The following is an 18,481-nucleotide window of genomic DNA, read 5'->3' as shown; positions in this document are numbered from 1 at the left end:
GCATTTATCAGTTGAAATAGTGCAGCTCCGAATAGCAAAAAGAGGCCTGGTCATTAAGAGGGGTAAATTCTCAGGATAGCAAGTGGTTAAAGAGATTGAGAGGTAATTAAACTTCAGGCCCCTCCATAAAATTGAGCCATATAGTGGACAGTTTGAAGTCTGCAGCTGTTAAACAAGTAGTCCCAGAATGCCTCCTTACAACAAAAGCTGTAGGCACCAAGTTGCTTGTTTCTGACTGGCTTTTGTAAATTACCAAGAAAACCTCTTCATGTGGTCCGTCAGATTCACATATACTTGAAACTTGCTAAAGGCAGAAACAAAATCTGCAACAGACAGATGTACTAAAATTACCAACCTTTCCTGTTGCATATGACGCTGTGACAGAACCCCGCAAACACTGAGTGCAATTAATGATTAACACTCCACGTTCCGTGGCAGATTTTAGTTCTTGAAGCAGATCAGTTCTGCAGTCTGGGGCATTCCCACTGCCATAGGTCTCCAGCACAATGCCTTCCATTGGTGGCTGAAGGAAAGCCTTTACCTGGGTGAATAAAAAAAAAAAAAAAAAAGTGAATCTCTCCACACAATGTGCTTTCTGTAACCATGTTAATATCCACAACAGTGAAAATATAGTCCTTTCACTTGGGCCTTAGTCATGACATGCACAGGATTGATGTTTCAGCCCAAATGTTGAAACACAGGACAAGCCTCAGGTTCACTTTAAATTGTTGCCCCACCAGCCTCTTATATTTGAAGTGACACTAAACTCTAGTTAAAAAAAATATATATATTTGAGTATGTATTCATAACGCAAAAAACAACCTTTTTCTTTCAACCTCCTCCAAATTCCTTTTTTTTTTTTTTTTTTTTGCTGCTGTGAACCAACTTTCTCTTAGAAGATGCTATATTTGTTCTCCACAGTCTCATTGTATGTAGAAATGTAGCCGCCCTAACTTTGCTTCCATTGCTTTGCTCTGTTTGACTACCAAAACAAAAAGAAGTACAACACTTGCGCTTGGTGATTGGCTATTCAAGCACCTTGCACTGCCATGTGGGAAGGGTTTATTCAATCATGTGCAGTCTTAAAGTCATGACTTGGGCTTTACAGAAAGCTACCTCTCCATTTCCAATAGGTGAATGGAGCACTGATGGGGAGGAAAATATAAGCTGCTGGTGGTAGCTACCATTCAGGAACCTATTGCTTTGCCCTGCATGTAGAAAAACTGACAGTGACTTCAACACCATTATTTAAAAAAAAAAAAAACCAAAATGATTAGCCACTACCAGAGACATCCCCCTCCCCCCAGAAGCTGTATGGACCTACTTAATGCAGTCCCAGCATCTGCTGTACTAGTCGGCATTCACATCCCTTCTGGAGCTGGGTACCTAAACGAATGAGCGTAGGGCCAGCACTGGGTTACAGAGATAAATAACGAGGCCATCCAAAGTATAACAGACTATTTTGTCCACTTCCTTAAATCCTCACCCATCTTGAGTCACACACATGCCCATATACATAGCTTCCCAGCTGTGCTTCACCAAAACACAAACAAAAACAAACATGAGGTTCTTTAAAAAAAAATTGTCCTATTCTATTTTAAATCCACACCTCCAGGCAGGAATTGGCCAAATTTCAATTCAAGTGTATTGTGACAGCGGAGGAGTCTCTCTACTGTCATAATATAAGCTGGGAGGATTCCCCCAAATGTGTGAATGGGGGAATTGTGTCAATTTTGTTTCACCCATTAGCTGATGTACAATAAAGAAGGGATAGTCGTACAGTGGCAGCAGTAATTCCAGGGAATATTCGTAGCAGGCCCACATTTCTGTTCATGCCTGTGTGCACCAGGAATTTCTTGGTGGTATTTGCTCGCCAAACAGTTTCCCAGTTAACTGGAACAAAAAAAACAAAAAGCATGTTAGCAACATCAAATAGATAATTTTATTCTGTACAAATAGGTAAACAAAAAACAACTCAGTTTTATGCAAAAGTAAGCTTAAAGTGAAACTGTAGGCAAAACTTTTTTTTTCCATTTTGGATAGAGTAAGGGAAGCGTATAACCCGTCAGTTTATTTTTTTTTTCCCCCATCTGTGTCCCATTGGGGAGATTTACCTTCACTGTCCCATAGCCAAAACAGAAAGTGAGAGGAAATCTCTGCAAATGAAGGGAATTCCTAGGGGACCTCAAGGTCACCAGAACTAGTATGCTTATTGGAAGATTTCTGTTAGTTCCCAATGTCTCTCTTGCCCTCCACTGCAGCTAATCAAGCACAGATTGTGCTCGATTAGCTGCTTACTTGGCTACAACAGCCTGGGAAAGACCACTGTTAATTTAGAAGTGTCAAAATGCTTGCTGTGTCTGAACTCATTCATTGAAAAGGAGACCAAGAGGAGCGGATGTTCCCCTGAGTGCGTTTTGCTTGTCAAGAAACAGTGGTTTACTTCCATCCTGGGCTTCTATCTGAAAATCACAAGGGGCACCTTCCCAGTACTGTAAGGCACCATGCACTCTGGGCGTTTCAATAACGCTGGTAACGTTAGCTGTGTAAAGTCATGTTAAAAACGTGAGGTTTTTTAGCCAAAACAAATTTTAATATTTTTTTTGCTCAAAAAAAGGTCCAAAAACACTGGTTTGCCACATTTTTCAGCTAAAAAAACTTCTCTAGAAACCCACTAGTTCTGGGGTTTTTTTCCAGCCAAAAAACGCTGATTCCAGTCTATGTGTGCATGGATACATAGGATAACATACTGGGGGGTTTAGTGGCTGCAGAAAAAACCACCAAAAGCCAAAAACAGCAGCTGTAAAAACATCCAGTGTGCATGAAGTCTTAAAGTAATCGGGCAACTCAATCACTGGCTGAAAAAAACAAAAACATGTTTACAACAGCAGCAGTGAGCTTGTTTTACCCCCTTTAAAACCAGACCCTTTATAAAAAGTGCCTTGGTAGACAAGAGGCTAAGGAAGCATTCTCTGAGCCGAAAAACTACCAGCACTGAAAGCTAATGTATCCTACCTAACTAGCTGCTTTGGGTAACTAGAGTTTTGACATCTCATTGCACACTAGACTTCTCTTTTACTAGTTACAAGTTGGGGTGTACACACTACTTGCACATCGGCAATACATGAGGTTACTTTGGATTCTTTTACACTATAAAGAGGACACGTCTTCCCTTGTATTCCAATCTGTGCTCTCAAGCATTCTTGAATTATATCTGGATAGGAAAATGCTTTATCGGCATAAAAGAGAACAATTATACTATGTAGCTATGTAGGTCAGTAAAGTACCTTGCTATTCAGCTTTGTTACAAACTCTGATTGTCCTTCGTAAAAAAACGTTATGCCTGAGTAAAAGTGAATTAAGGTAAAGGTTGAACATGACGACTACCAGCTTTGTCTGACAATCAGTTGCCAAGTTATTTACTATGGATCTGTTTTAAAGACACACTATATAGAACAAAACCGTACTTAGGCGGTTCCTCTCAAAAATAAGAACAGCAGACAAAAAATTGTGACAAAACCTCATCAGATGAGGCAAAAACTCCCACATGGTAGAAAATCTGGGAAACCGAAAAGCCATAGAGAAATTCACAGCCCTACTGGAGTGAGCATAACAGGAAAGGAGAAAAAAAACATAAGCCTGAAAAATGGTCTGAATTAGTCATGTAAAGGTGGTAAAACTAGAAGCTGGGGAGTCCTTCTAGGACCGATCTGGAATGACAAAAAGGCAGTCTTTCTGAAAGAAGCAGTGACTGAGCAATAGATTCACACAGCTCAAACCACATTCAGACAATGGAGGGAAATTTCCTTTTCATGAACTGGAGTCTGACAAAGGAACAGAAATACAATTTTCTGATTAAGGCAAGTAGGAAGTCCTGGATTTTAAGAACAGCTTGTTCCTACACAAGCCCAAAAGGGCCTCTTTGCAAGATAAGGCCACCAGTTAAGACACTTGCCTTGCAAAGGATAATAAAACAAGCTTATGGATAAATGTACAAAGAAAGGTCCATAATGGGTTCAAACGCCAGCTTTTAAAGCACTGAAAGGTCAAGGTCTAGATCCCACAAAGTAAGGGATGAACAGGCAGAGGGAACCACGTGGGAGTCGCCCTGCACAAAGGTCTTAATCAGAGAGTCCATAGTACAGAGCTCTGAGGAAGAGGGGTTTTCCCTCGAAATGCGTCAGCCTTTAGTTGGCCTTCGGATGGCACTTCTTTGATGTCGGGCTTTTGGTTTTCTGTGTAACACACACTCAGTAACTGTCACTTGCTATGCGATTAGTCTTCACTCGATTGTGAGTATATCTAATTTATTTTTAATAAATTTGTATTTGGGATAATGCGCTAGGCCAGTGTGCTTTTGTTTTATTTTATTTTCAGATGCTGTTGTCCCTTAGAACCTGGGCTTCAACAGTTATGTCTTCAAAGACAGTGACAGAGCAGCAGGATGGCAAATTGGCCTTTGGAACAGTATTTACATATTGTCTGGCAGAGCCCACAGTGCATCTGCTAAAAGTCTTACCAGGTCAATGTACTACATCCACCTGAGCCAAAACAGAGCAAAAAGGATCACCGGAAAGTCCTCAATTTTGATCCTGCGGAGCAGATAAGGAGGAAGTCTTGGGGAGGAAAGGCATAGATTAGGATGCATTGATCCTATTGAGCCACAAGAGCATCCACTGCTTCTGCCAGTGGATCCCTGCACCTGGAAACAAACCTGTTCAGTTTGTTATATGTGGAGGCAAGAAGATCCATATGTGGCATCTCCCAGGTGTGGCACAGATCCTGAAACACCTTTGGGTGTAGACACCATTCTCCTGGGTCCAGACACTGTCAGATGAGGAAATCCGCCTGCCAACTGTTTTACACTTGGAATGTAGATGGCTGACAAAGCAGGAATGTGAAGTTCTGCCCAAAAAAAAATAAATAAAAATCAGCTCTTCTCTTGATGCAGAAAGACCTAGGGTCCTCCCTTATGATAGAGATAAACCACTGGCGTGGAGTTGTCTGACTGAATATGGATAAGATGGTTCAACACAACAGGTTAGTCCAGTGCTGAAAAGACAGCCGTATTATCCAAAGTTCCAAAATGTTTATTGGGAGAAAATATTCCTCTGAAGAAGAATGCACCGACAAGGTGCCTAGGATCCCAAGCCCAAAAAGCTGGCATTTGTCTTGAGAATTTTTCTGTTCAATAATTTTTATTCAGCAATAACAAAAGGCACAGTAGTACAAGGAGCACCTAGTCCGCCCACGCAGGAGCTATAACTAGCGCCATCAGGTGGAACAGATATACATAAGAAACATATTAAACACAAGACAAAACATGTGGACCCACTGGGGGATATCTTGTGGGTGTCAGGGGTAGCCCTGGTATCAGAACTAACCAAACTCACTTACAAATTTATATTTGATGAAGAGCATAAGAAAAAGAAAACTGCTAGAAAACTGATGGAACAATGGAAAAAAATTCACTACTCGTGATTTTCGTGCATTAAGAAATTCACAGTGCATCCAGAAAGTAATCACAGCGCTTAACGTTTGCCACATTTTGTTATGTTACAGCCTTATTCCAAAATGGATTAAATTCATTTTTTTCCTCAACATTCTACAAGCAATACCCCATAATGATAACCTGAAAGAAGTTAGTTTTGAAATCTTTGCAATTTATTACAAATAAAAACGAAAAAACCACATGTACATAAGTATTCACAGCCTTTGCTCAATACTTTGTTGAAGCACCTTAAGCACCAATTACAGCCTCTAGTCATTTTGTGTATGATGCTACAAGCTTGGCACACCTATTTTTGGGCAATTTCTCCCATTCTTCTTTGCAGTACCTCTCAAGCTCCATCAGGCTGGATGGGGAGCGTCAGTGCACAGCCATTTCAGATCTCTCCAGAGATGTTCAATCGGGTTCAAGTCTGGGCCACTCCAGGACATTCACAGAGTTGGCCTGAATCCACTCCTTTGTTAAATAGGCTGTGTGCTTAGGGCCATTGTCCTGTTGAAAGATGAACGTCGCCCCAGTCTAAGGTCCAGAGCGCTCTGGAACAGGTTTTCATCAAGGATATCTCTGTACATTGCTGCATTCATCTTTCCTTCGATCCTGGTTTCCCAGTTCCTGTCGCTGAAAAACATCCCCACAGTATGATGCTGTCACCACCATGCTTCACTGTATGGATGGTATTGGTCAGGTGATGAGCGGTGCCTGGTTTCCTCCAGACATGACGCTTGGTATTCAGGCCAGAGAGTTTTGTTTCTAAAGGTCCGAGAGTTCCTCAGGTGCCTTTTGGCAAACTCCAGGCGGGCTGCCGTTTGCCATTTACTGAGGAGTAGCTTCCGTCTGGCCACTCTATCATACAGGCCTGATTAGAGGAGTGCTGCAGAGATGGTTGTTCTTCTGGAAGCTTCTCCTCTCTCCACAGAGAAAGGCTGGAGATCTTTCAGAGTGACCATCAGGTGCTTGGTTACCTCCCTGGCAAAGGTCCTTCTCCCTTGATCGTTCATTTTGGCCAGGCGGCACGCTCCAGGAAGATTCCTGGTGATTCCAAACTTCTTCCATTTACAGATGGAGGAGGCTACTGTGCTCATTGGGACCTTCAATGCTGCAGAAATGTTTCTGTACCCTTCCCCAGATCTGTGCCTTGATACAATTCTATCTTGGAGGTCTACAGACAATTCCTTGGACTTCATGGCTTGGTTTGTGCTCAGACATGTACTGTTAACTGTGGGACCTTATATAGACAGGTTTATACCTTTCCTAATCATGTCCAATCAACTAAATTTCCCACAGGTGGACTCCAATCAAGTTGTGGAAACATCTCAAGGATGATCAGTGGGAACAGGATGCACCACAGCTCAATTTTGAGTGTCATGGCAAAGGCTGTGAATACTTATGTACATGTGTTTTTTTTTCCCCATTTTTAAGTTTTAATAAATTGCAAAGATTTCAAAACAAATTTCTTTCACGTTGTCATTATGGGGTATTGTTTGTAGAATGTTGAGGAATGCCTGACAGGTCCCAAGCTGGCATTCCCCTGGCAATGGAGGGAGATAAAACGCAGTGACAGCAGGCAGCCCAGCCCACACACCTGAACTGAGCGATCCCACACAGTGACAGATCCAACACAAACATCAACACTGACACATATCAGCAGGCTCTGCAGGCATTAGAAGAGCAGGATGTGGGATTGTGATGATGTCATCACTCAGACACATTGCACATGTGATTGATGGCCAGCCTGGTCACATTTATATAGACATGAGACATCAGAGTCAGACATTGCCTTCCTCCATAGGTGCAGCTCCACTGATGAATGGGAAGAGACGGGCTGGAATTCCACAGTGATCAGCAGTCACCAGCCGGCTTGCAGTAAGGGACTGAGTCTTAGAGGAACACTGGAAGGAGCGGCAGCTCAGCTGCTACACTGGCCCCAGGCACTGGGCATCTTCCTCTGTCCTTCCTTCCTCCCCTCTGCCGCCCCCTCTCCTCAGCTGAAGGACCATTCATGACGTGGCGGCGTCCCACACAGAGTGATGGCCTGTGCTGTGCCCACACGCCCCTAGGTGATAGTGCACCCTAGGAGGCTGACTATTTTGCCTAGTGGAAGCAACGGCCCTGCCTGCAAAGCCCATCATTTCAGGAATGGGCTAATAGACTGAATTCACTAGTCAGTTAGTGGATTCTCATCTATATCCACATGTCATTTCCCTGCCATCTTATATCAAGGATACCTCGGATCTGCTAAGGCAGATTGAGAATATACAGGTTCTGATGGATACGTTATTGGTAACCATAGATAATGAAGCTCTCTATAGCAGTATTCCTCATTCAAAAGCTCCCTCTGTTGCATCTGGATTTCTACAGCAAAGACATCAGAATTGGGGGACATATAAATGATTTATCCTATTGGTTCTGGAATTTTACTTGCTAGAAATGTGTTTACTTTCGACGGCTCACACTACCTCCAGGTGCAGGGTGTGCCAATAGGCACATGTGTGCCCTCCCATGCCAACCTGTACCTGGGAAGGGGGGGGGGGGCGGTTGATTTCTTTCAGATGAGAGGTTTTCAGAATTCTGGAAATATATATTATCTTGGCATCGCTATATTGATGATGTCTTGCTCTTCTGGACAGGTACAGCTAATGATCTTGCAAGGTTCATGTCAGTACGTGATGCTAAAGACTTCAATTTGAAGTTCACTATGCAGCATGATTCGAAACGTGTCTCCGTAGATATTGAAATTTTCATATGTGATGATGGCACTACTTTGTTTTGGAAACCAACTGCCGGCAATACTATATTGCATGCGACAAGCACTCATCCACGCCCACTAGTCAACAGTATCCTTTATAGCCAATATTTGAGGTTGAGATAAAATTTGCTCAGATGAGGAACAATTTAAAAAGGAAGCCAAAGCCTTGCAGGTGAGATTAATAGTCAGTCGTTACTCACGTACCATTTTAAAAAAGGTCCCTCAAAGGATATAGACAACCATGACAGGAGGTTCTTTTTAAAAATAAAAAAACTAATTTGGAGACAGTAAGATTGATCACTTCGTACAACAGAAATTTGCAAATATATTACAGAAACATTGGTATTTTCTGACTAAAGACCCTATATTAAAGAAGTATGTTAAAGATCGACCAGAAATTACATGTAGAAGAGGGCAGACATTAAAGGATAGATTAACTAGCAGTCATTTTGAGACTGCTCGGGATACGGAGGCCCTTCTAACCAAGGATACCTGGAAATGTGGCAGATGTAATTAATGTAAATGGATTTATGAAAATCAGACCTGTTACGTACCCAATGGTAAAATACGTGTTATTTCTCAATATGTAGCCTGTCAGACCACTGGCAAAGTGTACATTATGTTCTGAGAGTGTGGGGCATTTTATATCAGTAAAACTAAACACCAATTCTGGCGTAGTATTATATTAATAACAATAAACTGTCTACACCAGTTGGAAGACATGTCAGGCTTAAACACATAGACATGATAGTAATGCGATTAGATTTGCGGCTCTAGAACATGTGGCCCCTAACCCAAGGGGAGGAGATTGGGATAAGTATATTCTTCAAAAGGAATCCAGATGGATTTTCTCTTTAAAAGCCTTATGCCTGCCAGGGCTGAATGATGCACTTAGCTATAAACCATTTCTTTAACCAGTGTGTTTTGAAATGCTGATGTTTTGATCTCCACATACTTACAGAACATTTAAGTCTGAACATGAACCTGAGCTACCTTTCTTATTCAAGCTCTATTACCTGTCCTATTCAAGCTCTGTTAATTGTGCCAATTCATGATGTTATATGAAAGTTAGCTTAATTCAGTGTATTGTCTATGTACTTCTACGTAATATAGTTATTGACCCATAGGTGGCTCTGTTTGTTGGCTGGCGGGTATATGAGTCCTATATTTCACTTAATACCCTCCTAGGGTGGAGTTATGTATGAGTAATGACTGGCCTTATGTTTAGGAGGTGCGGTCCTGCCCCTTTGCCCATCTGTGGGTGGGCTGTTTACTCAATGGCTGTGCGCACTTATGTTGATGGATTGGTGGGTGCAGTCCATGAGGTGTTATGTGCATTGAACATGCACAATGATGTTGGACGCGCACACTGTGATGACGTCACTTCCCACTGCCATTTTGGCACCATTTGGGATGCAGTTTGCAGCATGGAGGTAGATAAGAGGGGCTGGGTTAGCCCAGACAGTTGGAGAATCCAAAAGCTGGATACATATGTTTTATTATCCAGTCAATGGGGAGAATTGGACAGCCAAGTAGTATGTAGAAATATAAGGGACCCCAAAACTCCTTTTTAAGTGGTGTATGAAAAGAGTACCCTTGGGGACTCTAGGGCATTTATCAGCCCAAATAAAGCATAGAATTCTACTCTGGATCAGGTGGAAGAAGTGTGGGGGTACTCATACAGGTAGGGTGCATAAATAGTACAGGACCTTAGGTAAAAAGGTCATCTTCACTGAACTGATGCCAACTATCCAAGACAGATACGGGCACTGCTAGGAGTACATAAGAGAGGTCAATGAGTGAAGCAAAGGGTAAGAGTTAGCAGAAAACAGGGAGGAATACGTAGGGGTCAAGTGAAAGCCCAGATAATTCATGGATGCAGGTGCCCAATGAAATGGGATTGTAGACTAGTAACCAGCGCCTGATCCAGGTTGACATTCAAAGCTATGGACTTGTCTAGGTTGACATGGAGGCCTGACATGAAAGAAAAACGTGTCAAGAGCTGTAGCACGTTAGGAAGAGTCGTGAGTGGGTTGTCAGTGTCAGAAGGGCATCAGCCGCAAAAAGGCTCACTTCAAAATCATGGCCTGCATAAGGGATTACAGTAACATTTTGATCCGCGCAAAGCGTGACTGCTAAGGGCTCTAGTACTAAAAGAAATAGTGCTGGGGACAGGGGACAATCTTGTCAGGTGCCCCTATAGATTTGACCCATGCTGTAGGTGCGGACTATAAAACTTTGATCCAGGTTAGCAGGGAGTTTCCAAAACCCCAACAAGAAAGTACAAATTGTAAGCTTTCTGAGGAAAAGGAATCAAAGGTTTTATAGATATCCAAAGAGAAAAAGCCAGGAATCTTCCAGTGATGTAGGAGGTGGATGAGATGCACAACTTTGTGAACATTATCACCCGCCTGCCTACCGGGCACAAAGTCAACTTGGTCTCTGGGGCCTTGGAAGGTTTCAAAGACTTGATAGCTCAGAGAACTTTGGCTTCCGAAATACTGGCATTAAGGACATCCTGAGCACTGTATGGAAGTTTGGGAAAGTTTAGTTCCTGAAAAAACTGTACGGCCTGATCAAGGGGAGAGGATCCTGGTTTGGCATAGAGCGAAAAGATAGACAGGATTTCTGAAGGATTGGAAATTTAGAGTTTCTGTACATGTCCAAAGTCTAAGAGGCTTATACGGTATCCCCACAGAATTCAGCTTCCTGGTCAACACAGAGCCAGGCTTGCCTGCACATGAGTAATACTTATGCTTGGTCCACCGCAAAGCGTTTTCAGCTCAGGGGGTGCAAAGGAGGTCCAGCTCAGTTGCCAAGGTGTCACGGGCCTTCCTATGTGCTACGGTAGGCTGTGCCCTTCAAAGTGTATCCGCCACCTCTAGAAGAGAATGCAACTCCGTGACTCAACGTTCTCTCTCCCGCTTACGTGAGGAAGCGAGTTGTATGATGTGGTCACAGATGGTGGCATTGTGGGCCTCCCATAAGGACACAGCAGAGGTAACTGAGCCCACAATGTCAGCAAAATAGGTCTGTATAGAAGACTGAATGTGTTGGCAAGTAGCTTGGGTAGGCAAGAAAAATTCATTGAGTCTCCAAAGAAAGGGACATTTGGCCAAGCCTGAGGACACAAGAAAAACCAATGGGTCATGGTCAGATCATGGAGAGGAAGGAATAGAGATCTTACAAACCAAAAGAAGATGATATACCTGCATAAAGCTATCATGTGGATTATAATAGTAAGTGAAGTCATGGGCAGTGGGATAAAGTTCCCTCCAAAAATCTATGAGGCCAAAAGGTTTGCAAGGCCTCACGTAACTGGGCCTTGTATGCTGGGTTGTGGGAGGGGGTGACCCCCTGTGTGCATCGACTGTCCAGGGCAGAATTGAGGGCAATACTGGATTCTCCCATCAGAAAGAGCAGGTGTTTGCCCTAAATGTTGGCGGACTTGCTGCTCAGACAGATGCCAGAGCCCTCAGACAGGGGGGGAGAAAAAGAGAGGAATAGAGAAAAAGGTAGGCTCATTGTAGTCAAAATAAAAGACCACCAAACAGGTGGAACCCATCCCTACAATGGCGGATGCCGCGGGGGGGGGGGGGGTGGCTTCACCTCCGGACACATGGTTGCTACTTTAACATCAGCAGAAGCTCCCATGGAGATAAGAAAGTAAAACATGGGGGAGCATTAAGCAATAGACATCTGGGGGGAAGTGGGTGGAGGGGATACTGGTCTGAATGGGACAAAGGAGGAAGGGAGGATGTAGTGGACTGAATGGGACAAAGGAGGAAGGGGGGAGGGGGATACACACCGCTAGCAAAGAGGGGATGTCCCTGTGGAACATGTAGGCAGTATAACCTAGCAATTAGAAAATAGTAAACCTGTGCAAAGAGGACAAGGGGGAGTCAGGAAGGTAGTGGAGCAACGCCAGAGTGGTGACCCACACCTGCCCCCAGGCCCGCTTTAGCTCCCAGTATACCAAAAAAAAAAAAGAAACATACTAGTTAACAAGTACCCTGTTGCGAAGCGGGAAGGCCCGTACAGCATCACTACCGCATTGAAAAGAGAGAAGAACCAGAAGGAGAGAGGGGGAAGGATTGGAGGGGACTAGTGGAAAGAGGGAGAGGAAGAGGGAAGGCGAAGGAGGAGGATAAGGGGAAGGGAGGGGGAAAAGAGATCAGTAGGTGGGGAGACCAACCCCTTCATAACCAGGAAGAGGTGCAAACAAATATAACAGTGCAAAATATAAGAAACATCATATATAATATAAAGCCAATGACAAGGCCCATGGTCTGTAGCAGGCCAGAAGGCCTAGGAAGCATGACAAACTAAAGTCCGCATAAAGAAGGAAAAATAGGAATGGCCCAATAGTCAAAAAAATCACTGAAATTACTTTCAGACGTAGGAGAATAAACTCCAGAGGCAATGGCTCGCACAGTTGCTCAGCGATCAGCTTGGAGTTGATCTTGGAGAGCTGGATTGTGATGGAGTGCGGGGGCGAGATCTCTTACGGCCAGAAGACTTCTCCCAAAAAGTAGCTGAGCTGACTAGAGGCCCACTGGGATCCAGAGAATTGAGATGGGCCTGAGTTGAAGCAGCCAGGTGGGAGGAGATGCAAGGCTTCAAGGACCATCTGTGCCTTTTCAGGAGTGCTGATGGAGTGGCTCTAACGCTGGTATTCAAAGGATAGCCAAAAAGGAAATCCCCAGGTGTATTTAATAAGGCCATGGTGAACAGCTTCATTTGGTGCCTTTTCTGAAGGGTTATCTGTGATAGATCTGAGAAGAGCTGGTAGCGATGCCCTGGAAACACAGCTCTGATTTGTTTCTTGCCGCCATCAGGAGGGTCTCCTTTGTGCCATAGTAAGTGAATTTAACTATAATGTCCCTAGGCAGGCTCTCCTGTCTTCTATGTCTCAGGGATCGGTGGATGCGGCCAAATTCAAGACAGTCAATGGGTATGGCGGGTACCAGCTCTTGGATCAAGGCTGTCACAGTGGAGGGAAGATCCGTAACGATCTCAGAAATGCCCTGCAAGCATAGGTTCCCACGGCGAGAATAGTTCTCAAAGTCCTCAAGACGCAACATTGCTAATTCTTTCTTAAGATCAGAAAGGTCCTGTTTGTGGTTCTCAATGACTGACGGTGTTGTCCATCTTGTCCTTAAGGTCATTTGTATGGTTCCCCAGCTCCCGTATCTGCTTAGTAGCCGACAGTTCAGACTGTAGCATGGACGTCCTAAGAGTTTGGCGTCCCTCTGGGGTGGGGTGTTGTAGCAATAGTGATGCTTCCACGATGCTCTTGGCATCGGAGAGAGGGTCGAACTTCCCCGTCAACATGCGTGGCAGAAGCTACAAACTTGAGACCAGGCCTTTTGGTGAGCCTGCAGGTGGGGAGGCCTCACCTTCCAGGTTGGATGGCGCGTGTCGAGACAGTTTTTTTCCCACCGATGCGGCACAGGGTAAGGGAACTTTAGGGTGGTCAAAATATAGGGGAGAGGCTCCACAGGTTGCTCAAAAAATGTCCGATGTGTTCAGTGGGCAAGGAGCAATATTACCAAGTGGCCAATTTGGATCTCTACTCACGAGCGCTCCGAGAATCCTTCAAAAGACTGTAAGAAAGGACTTGCCCAACTATACAGCTGGATCCCTTAACCACCAAGCCATGGATACCCTTGTTCTTGGCATCAACTGAATTGTTCTGTTCAGAGTCTGAACTGATTTTCTCCATGATGACAGAAAATTTTTTTTGGCAAGTGAAATTGGGCAAAGGGAACCACCTTGAAGGAGGTCACCATTACCATCATCAGCTCCAAGACCCTAGTGCAGAAAATAGTTTCTGGATTAGAGTCTGAACCTGAAGCTTTTCCTAGAGAAGGAATACTCTGGCCCAAGAGGTGTCCAGGATCAGACCCAGTTACTCCAAACAATGAATTGATTCCAGTGATGATGATTTCTAAAAGTTCACAATCCATCCATTCCTCTGAATAGTCAGAGATACAATGTCTGACAGCATCTTTGTTGACTTTTCTTTCAACAGGAGGTATTCGATGATAGGGACACCCTAAGAATGGAACAGAGCCAACACTTCATGGACATGCCTGTCTTGTGCACATTGAGGTGTTCACTGAAGTATGGCACATGTAAGTAAGCAACTTTTACATCCACAGAATCCACAAAGTCCCCATGGTGAAAGCAGGAAATGGCAGATCTGGTTGATACTGTCCAGAATTGGGCCTGAATGTAAACATTCAAGGCTTTGAGGTCCAAGATGAGGGAATGCTCCCTTTTGGAAATCTGGCAAGTCTATAATGAGACACAGCAAGATCAAAAGCAAAAAGAGTAGGAAACTGGGAACAAAACTCAAGTTTATGGCCCTGGGACACTACTTTGTGCACCCAGGCATCTGGAATAAAATCTTTTCAAGTGTTCTCTAAGGTCAGACATCACCCCTGCTCTCAACATAAGGGTGAACCTTCATGTGTAGGAAGGCCTGTCTTAGAATTTGGCAGATTTGCAAAACTTTGAAGGTCATAAGAGCGGGCCTTGATGCAGAAGTTAAGGAAATAGAGAAACAAAAGGGTTGCTTCTTAGTGTAAAGAGAGGGAGACAACTTTGCAGTTTGCTCCTTATGTTTCTTTTGCTGCAGAAGAGGACTGCTCCAGCAACAGCCTAGATCTACACCAACAACAGCCACCATCTACAGAAGGTCTGAAGAGGTGCTGCCCCTTAAAGGCCATGCAGATGAAGACAGTACGTGTCCTATGAATATGTACTGACAGGAGACACATGAGCAAAATACGGTGGTAGATTTCCAATAAGTTGTCTTTGCTAAAATCTAGAGCCAGAGCCATCTGCTTCACATGTTCAACACAGCAGAGAGTCAACGGCAATGATGTGGAGATCCCTTTTAAGGGATTTTGCCCAGTCAGACATGGTTTGACAAAGTAAAATCACAGCCAGAATAGGTTATAGGGTGGAACCCACCAGTGAGAACAGAGTTCTGGAAAGGGATTTCAACTGCTTATCGGTTGGTCCTTAAAAGCATGTGCATGCCCCACCCTTGTTAAGGCAAGACAGCTCAGATTCACAGAAGAAAAGGATACTTAATAAAAGACTTACCAAAGGGATACAAGGCCAACAAGCACTTACGTGGAGCAAACAACCATCAGGGAGCTTCCAACCTTTGTAAAGAAACTGCTAGAAAAGAAAAGCAGGTGTAAAGGGAAAAACTTTGTGGCCAAATTTGCTCTGTGCTATCCAAGGATCAGAATGGTGTCCTTTAGCTTAGCATTAATAGCAGAAGACTGCAACTCCACAGGGGTAAGCTCATCTGACAAGGATTTGAGCGAGTCAGAACCCATCAGGAGTTGCTAAGGTCATGGTTAATAGCCTATAGAATATGCTGGAAAGGGCATGGGAGCGCACTTCAGGACTCTGCAATTGGAGTCTGCAAATAACTGTAGAGATCAAACAGGTTGCAGTCTGCAAATAACTGGTTAAGTTGGGCCATAAAGTCTTGCATGACCTTAGTAAGAACGTTAGCCAAGAGAGCAGAGGACCCAGTAACAGCCAACAAGGCCAAGAAGACCTCTAAGCACAGAAAAGACTAACAGCAGAGGACAGCATGGGTCCAGGCTACAGATGTCAGCACCATCTAAAGGAGATTGTACCATCAAATTATATAGTGTATGGCCTGCTGTAGAACATGTTAACATAGCCATATGTTAGTACACACAATTCGCGTTCAGCAGGCAGTACCGCCACCAAACTTGACCAATTCAAATAAATGGGTCTGTGCCACAACTGCCTGTAATGCATGCAGTTGCAGAGTGGTGCAGTGGGCTTTCAAGGGTTAAAACAGGTGGTGAGGAGGTGAGATGGTGCCTCCGAGCTGCCTGATCAATGGCTCTGAAAATGATCCACCAATATTAAAATACTCTGTACATCATGAATGGATTTTCAATTTACCGAATAGTCCTAAAAAATCCACATAAAAACTTTTACACTGAACAACAGCTCCTAAAATAGCACCTCCCTAAGGAGTGGCACATCCATTCCAAGTTATGAAATCAAACAAGATCGGTGGCTTTTAATGACAGCCACACAAACAGGGCAGATCAGCCCCCTTGTCACCAACAGAAAAGCCGGTTCAGCAACCACATCAACCTGAAAAAACCTTTTCATGTTCTCTCAAATTATTTAAGACACAAGGCTGGCAGGGGTGAAGTTAGATGGTGAGCACAATAAAAAAAGTGCAAACTGTTTTATACTGTGCATGCAAAAATCCAAATCTAACCCCCCTCCATATAAAATATTGGATGAAGAGTATGTGGCATGACTTATTATTGAACATAAAGTACTGCATTAAAAGCTCATCTCCAGACTAACAGCTAAATTCTCATTTGGAATACATACCTGTCAATGTTAATAAATCCAGCCAGTCCTGATCTAGGTTGATGACTTTGCTGTTTTCTGTTGCAGTTAAGAGATACAGCTTGATCGCCACACTGCCCACCCACGCCTAAGCCAGCCATACATGGGTTGAATTCCGAAAGAATGTTCTATCAGAAATCTCTAAGAATTTTTGTTCAAATTTCGCACCACTAGTGGGCTACAGCAAAAGCTGATTTTCGAGCGACCATCGAATTGGAGTGATCGGGCATGTTGGAAATTTTTTGGAAAATGGCTAAATTTCTAATCCATGATGGGGGAATTGTGTGAGAAATGTAAATCGAAAAAGAAATGAGCATGAGCTGTGACCTGGAAAGAAAAGACAAAATTATTTTCTGTAGCAACATGGAAATTAAAGGCTTGGCTGGTCGAATTTCAAAATCAATGGTGGCACCATCAGATTACAAAATGCAAGAAATTTCCGATTTTCCCAAAGAAAATTTGTTCAGAATTTGACCCATGTATGGTCTGCATTAGTCTGTGATTAAAAAAAGAAGCAACAGAAAACTCTTCATAAGACAGTGTCTTCTTGACAGTCTGCTGTTCATACCTGCATATTCCTTGTTGGCACAGACAGGCAGCACTGGCCCAAAACTGCTGTGAGGCTGACATCAAGACAGATTTAGGTACTTAAAAATATAATGTAGTTATGTATTCCTGATAATATCTTTTTATTGTCCACCTGGACAATGCGGTTTTAATCTAGATGATTAATATGGGCAATGCAGGCACTTTCTTTTAAATTCAAATGCATGCCCAATGTAACAGTTTACAACCAGTGTTAATATTTTTAAAAAGCTTAAGACAACTTGAGAATTTACAGCTGTAGATCTGTAGTGCCTTATGAAACTATAATCTGTAATAGTATATTATGGCTGTAAAATAGTGCTTACTCTTACACTTTCTTGGAATATACAGTATGAGCAGAAACTATGATAAAGTAATGGCTCTTTTTCAAAATTTTTATTCAAAAGTACAGCTCCAATCAATCTTATCACCAGTTTTGTAATAGGACATGTTTTAGAACCTTTGTCAGGTTTTTTTTTCTTACTGCTGTCTGTTATTACCATTGGGAAGATTTTCCCTTACACTTCCAGTCTAGATGATGGTGTTAGTAGATCAAGAAGTGTGTCCAATGGAGTCACATACAGCAATATATTAAATATATACACTGCTCGAAAAAAAATTAAAGGAACTCTTTTTAATCAGAATATAGCAATTAAACTCCTGGGATATTGATCTGGTCAGTTAAGTAGCAGAGGGGGTTGTTAATCAATTTCAGCTGCTTTGGTGTTAATGAAATTTACAACAGGTGCACTAGATGGGCAACAATGAGACAACTCCCAAAACAGGAATGGTTTTACAGGCGGAGGCCACTGACATTTTTTCCCTACTTATCCTTTCTCACTGTTTTTCACAAGTTTTGCATTTGGCTAGGGTCAGTGTCACTACTGGTAGCATGAGGCGGTACCTGGACCCTACAGAGGTTGCACAGGCAGTCCACCTCCTCCAAGATGGCATATCAATCTGTGCCATTGCCAGGCATGCAGTGTCTCCCAGCACAGTCTCAAGAGCATGGAGGAGATTCCATGAGACAGGCAGTTACTCTAGGTGAGCTGGACAGGACCGTAGAAGGTCCTTACCCCATCAGCAGGACCGGTATCTGCTCTTTTGTGCAAGGAAAAACAGGATTAGCACTGCCAGAGCCCTACAAACTGACCTCCAGCAGGCCACTGGGGGTGAATGTCTCTGACCAAACAATTAGAAAGACTTCATGA

General features: G+C 43.4%; 1 protein-coding gene across 2 annotated transcripts in view; it reads right to left on the bottom strand.

The window, feature by feature from the left end:
- ASPG (asparaginase) overlaps positions 1 to 18,481 on the bottom strand; it is a 77,519-nt gene that overhangs the window by 41,197 nt on the left and 17,841 nt on the right. For both annotated transcript variants that reach the window (XM_089684846.1, XM_089684848.1), the window contains exons 4-5: positions 1,781 to 1,893; positions 356 to 541 (exon numbers count right to left, since the gene is read on the bottom strand). In XM_089684846.1, coding sequence (XP_089540972.1) covers positions 356 to 541; positions 1,781 to 1,893 — 299 coding nt within the window. The remainder of the gene's footprint in view (positions 1 to 355; positions 542 to 1,780; positions 1,894 to 18,481) is intronic.

This window comes from Staurois parvus, unplaced genomic scaffold (genome assembly GCF_062004578.1).
Source record: "Staurois parvus isolate SC_StPar_1 unplaced genomic scaffold, SC_StPar_1.0 ptg000359l, whole genome shotgun sequence".
NCBI classification, from domain to species: Eukaryota; Metazoa; Chordata; class Amphibia; order Anura; family Ranidae; genus Staurois; species Staurois parvus.
This window is presented reverse-complemented; position numbering and strand designations above follow the sequence as displayed.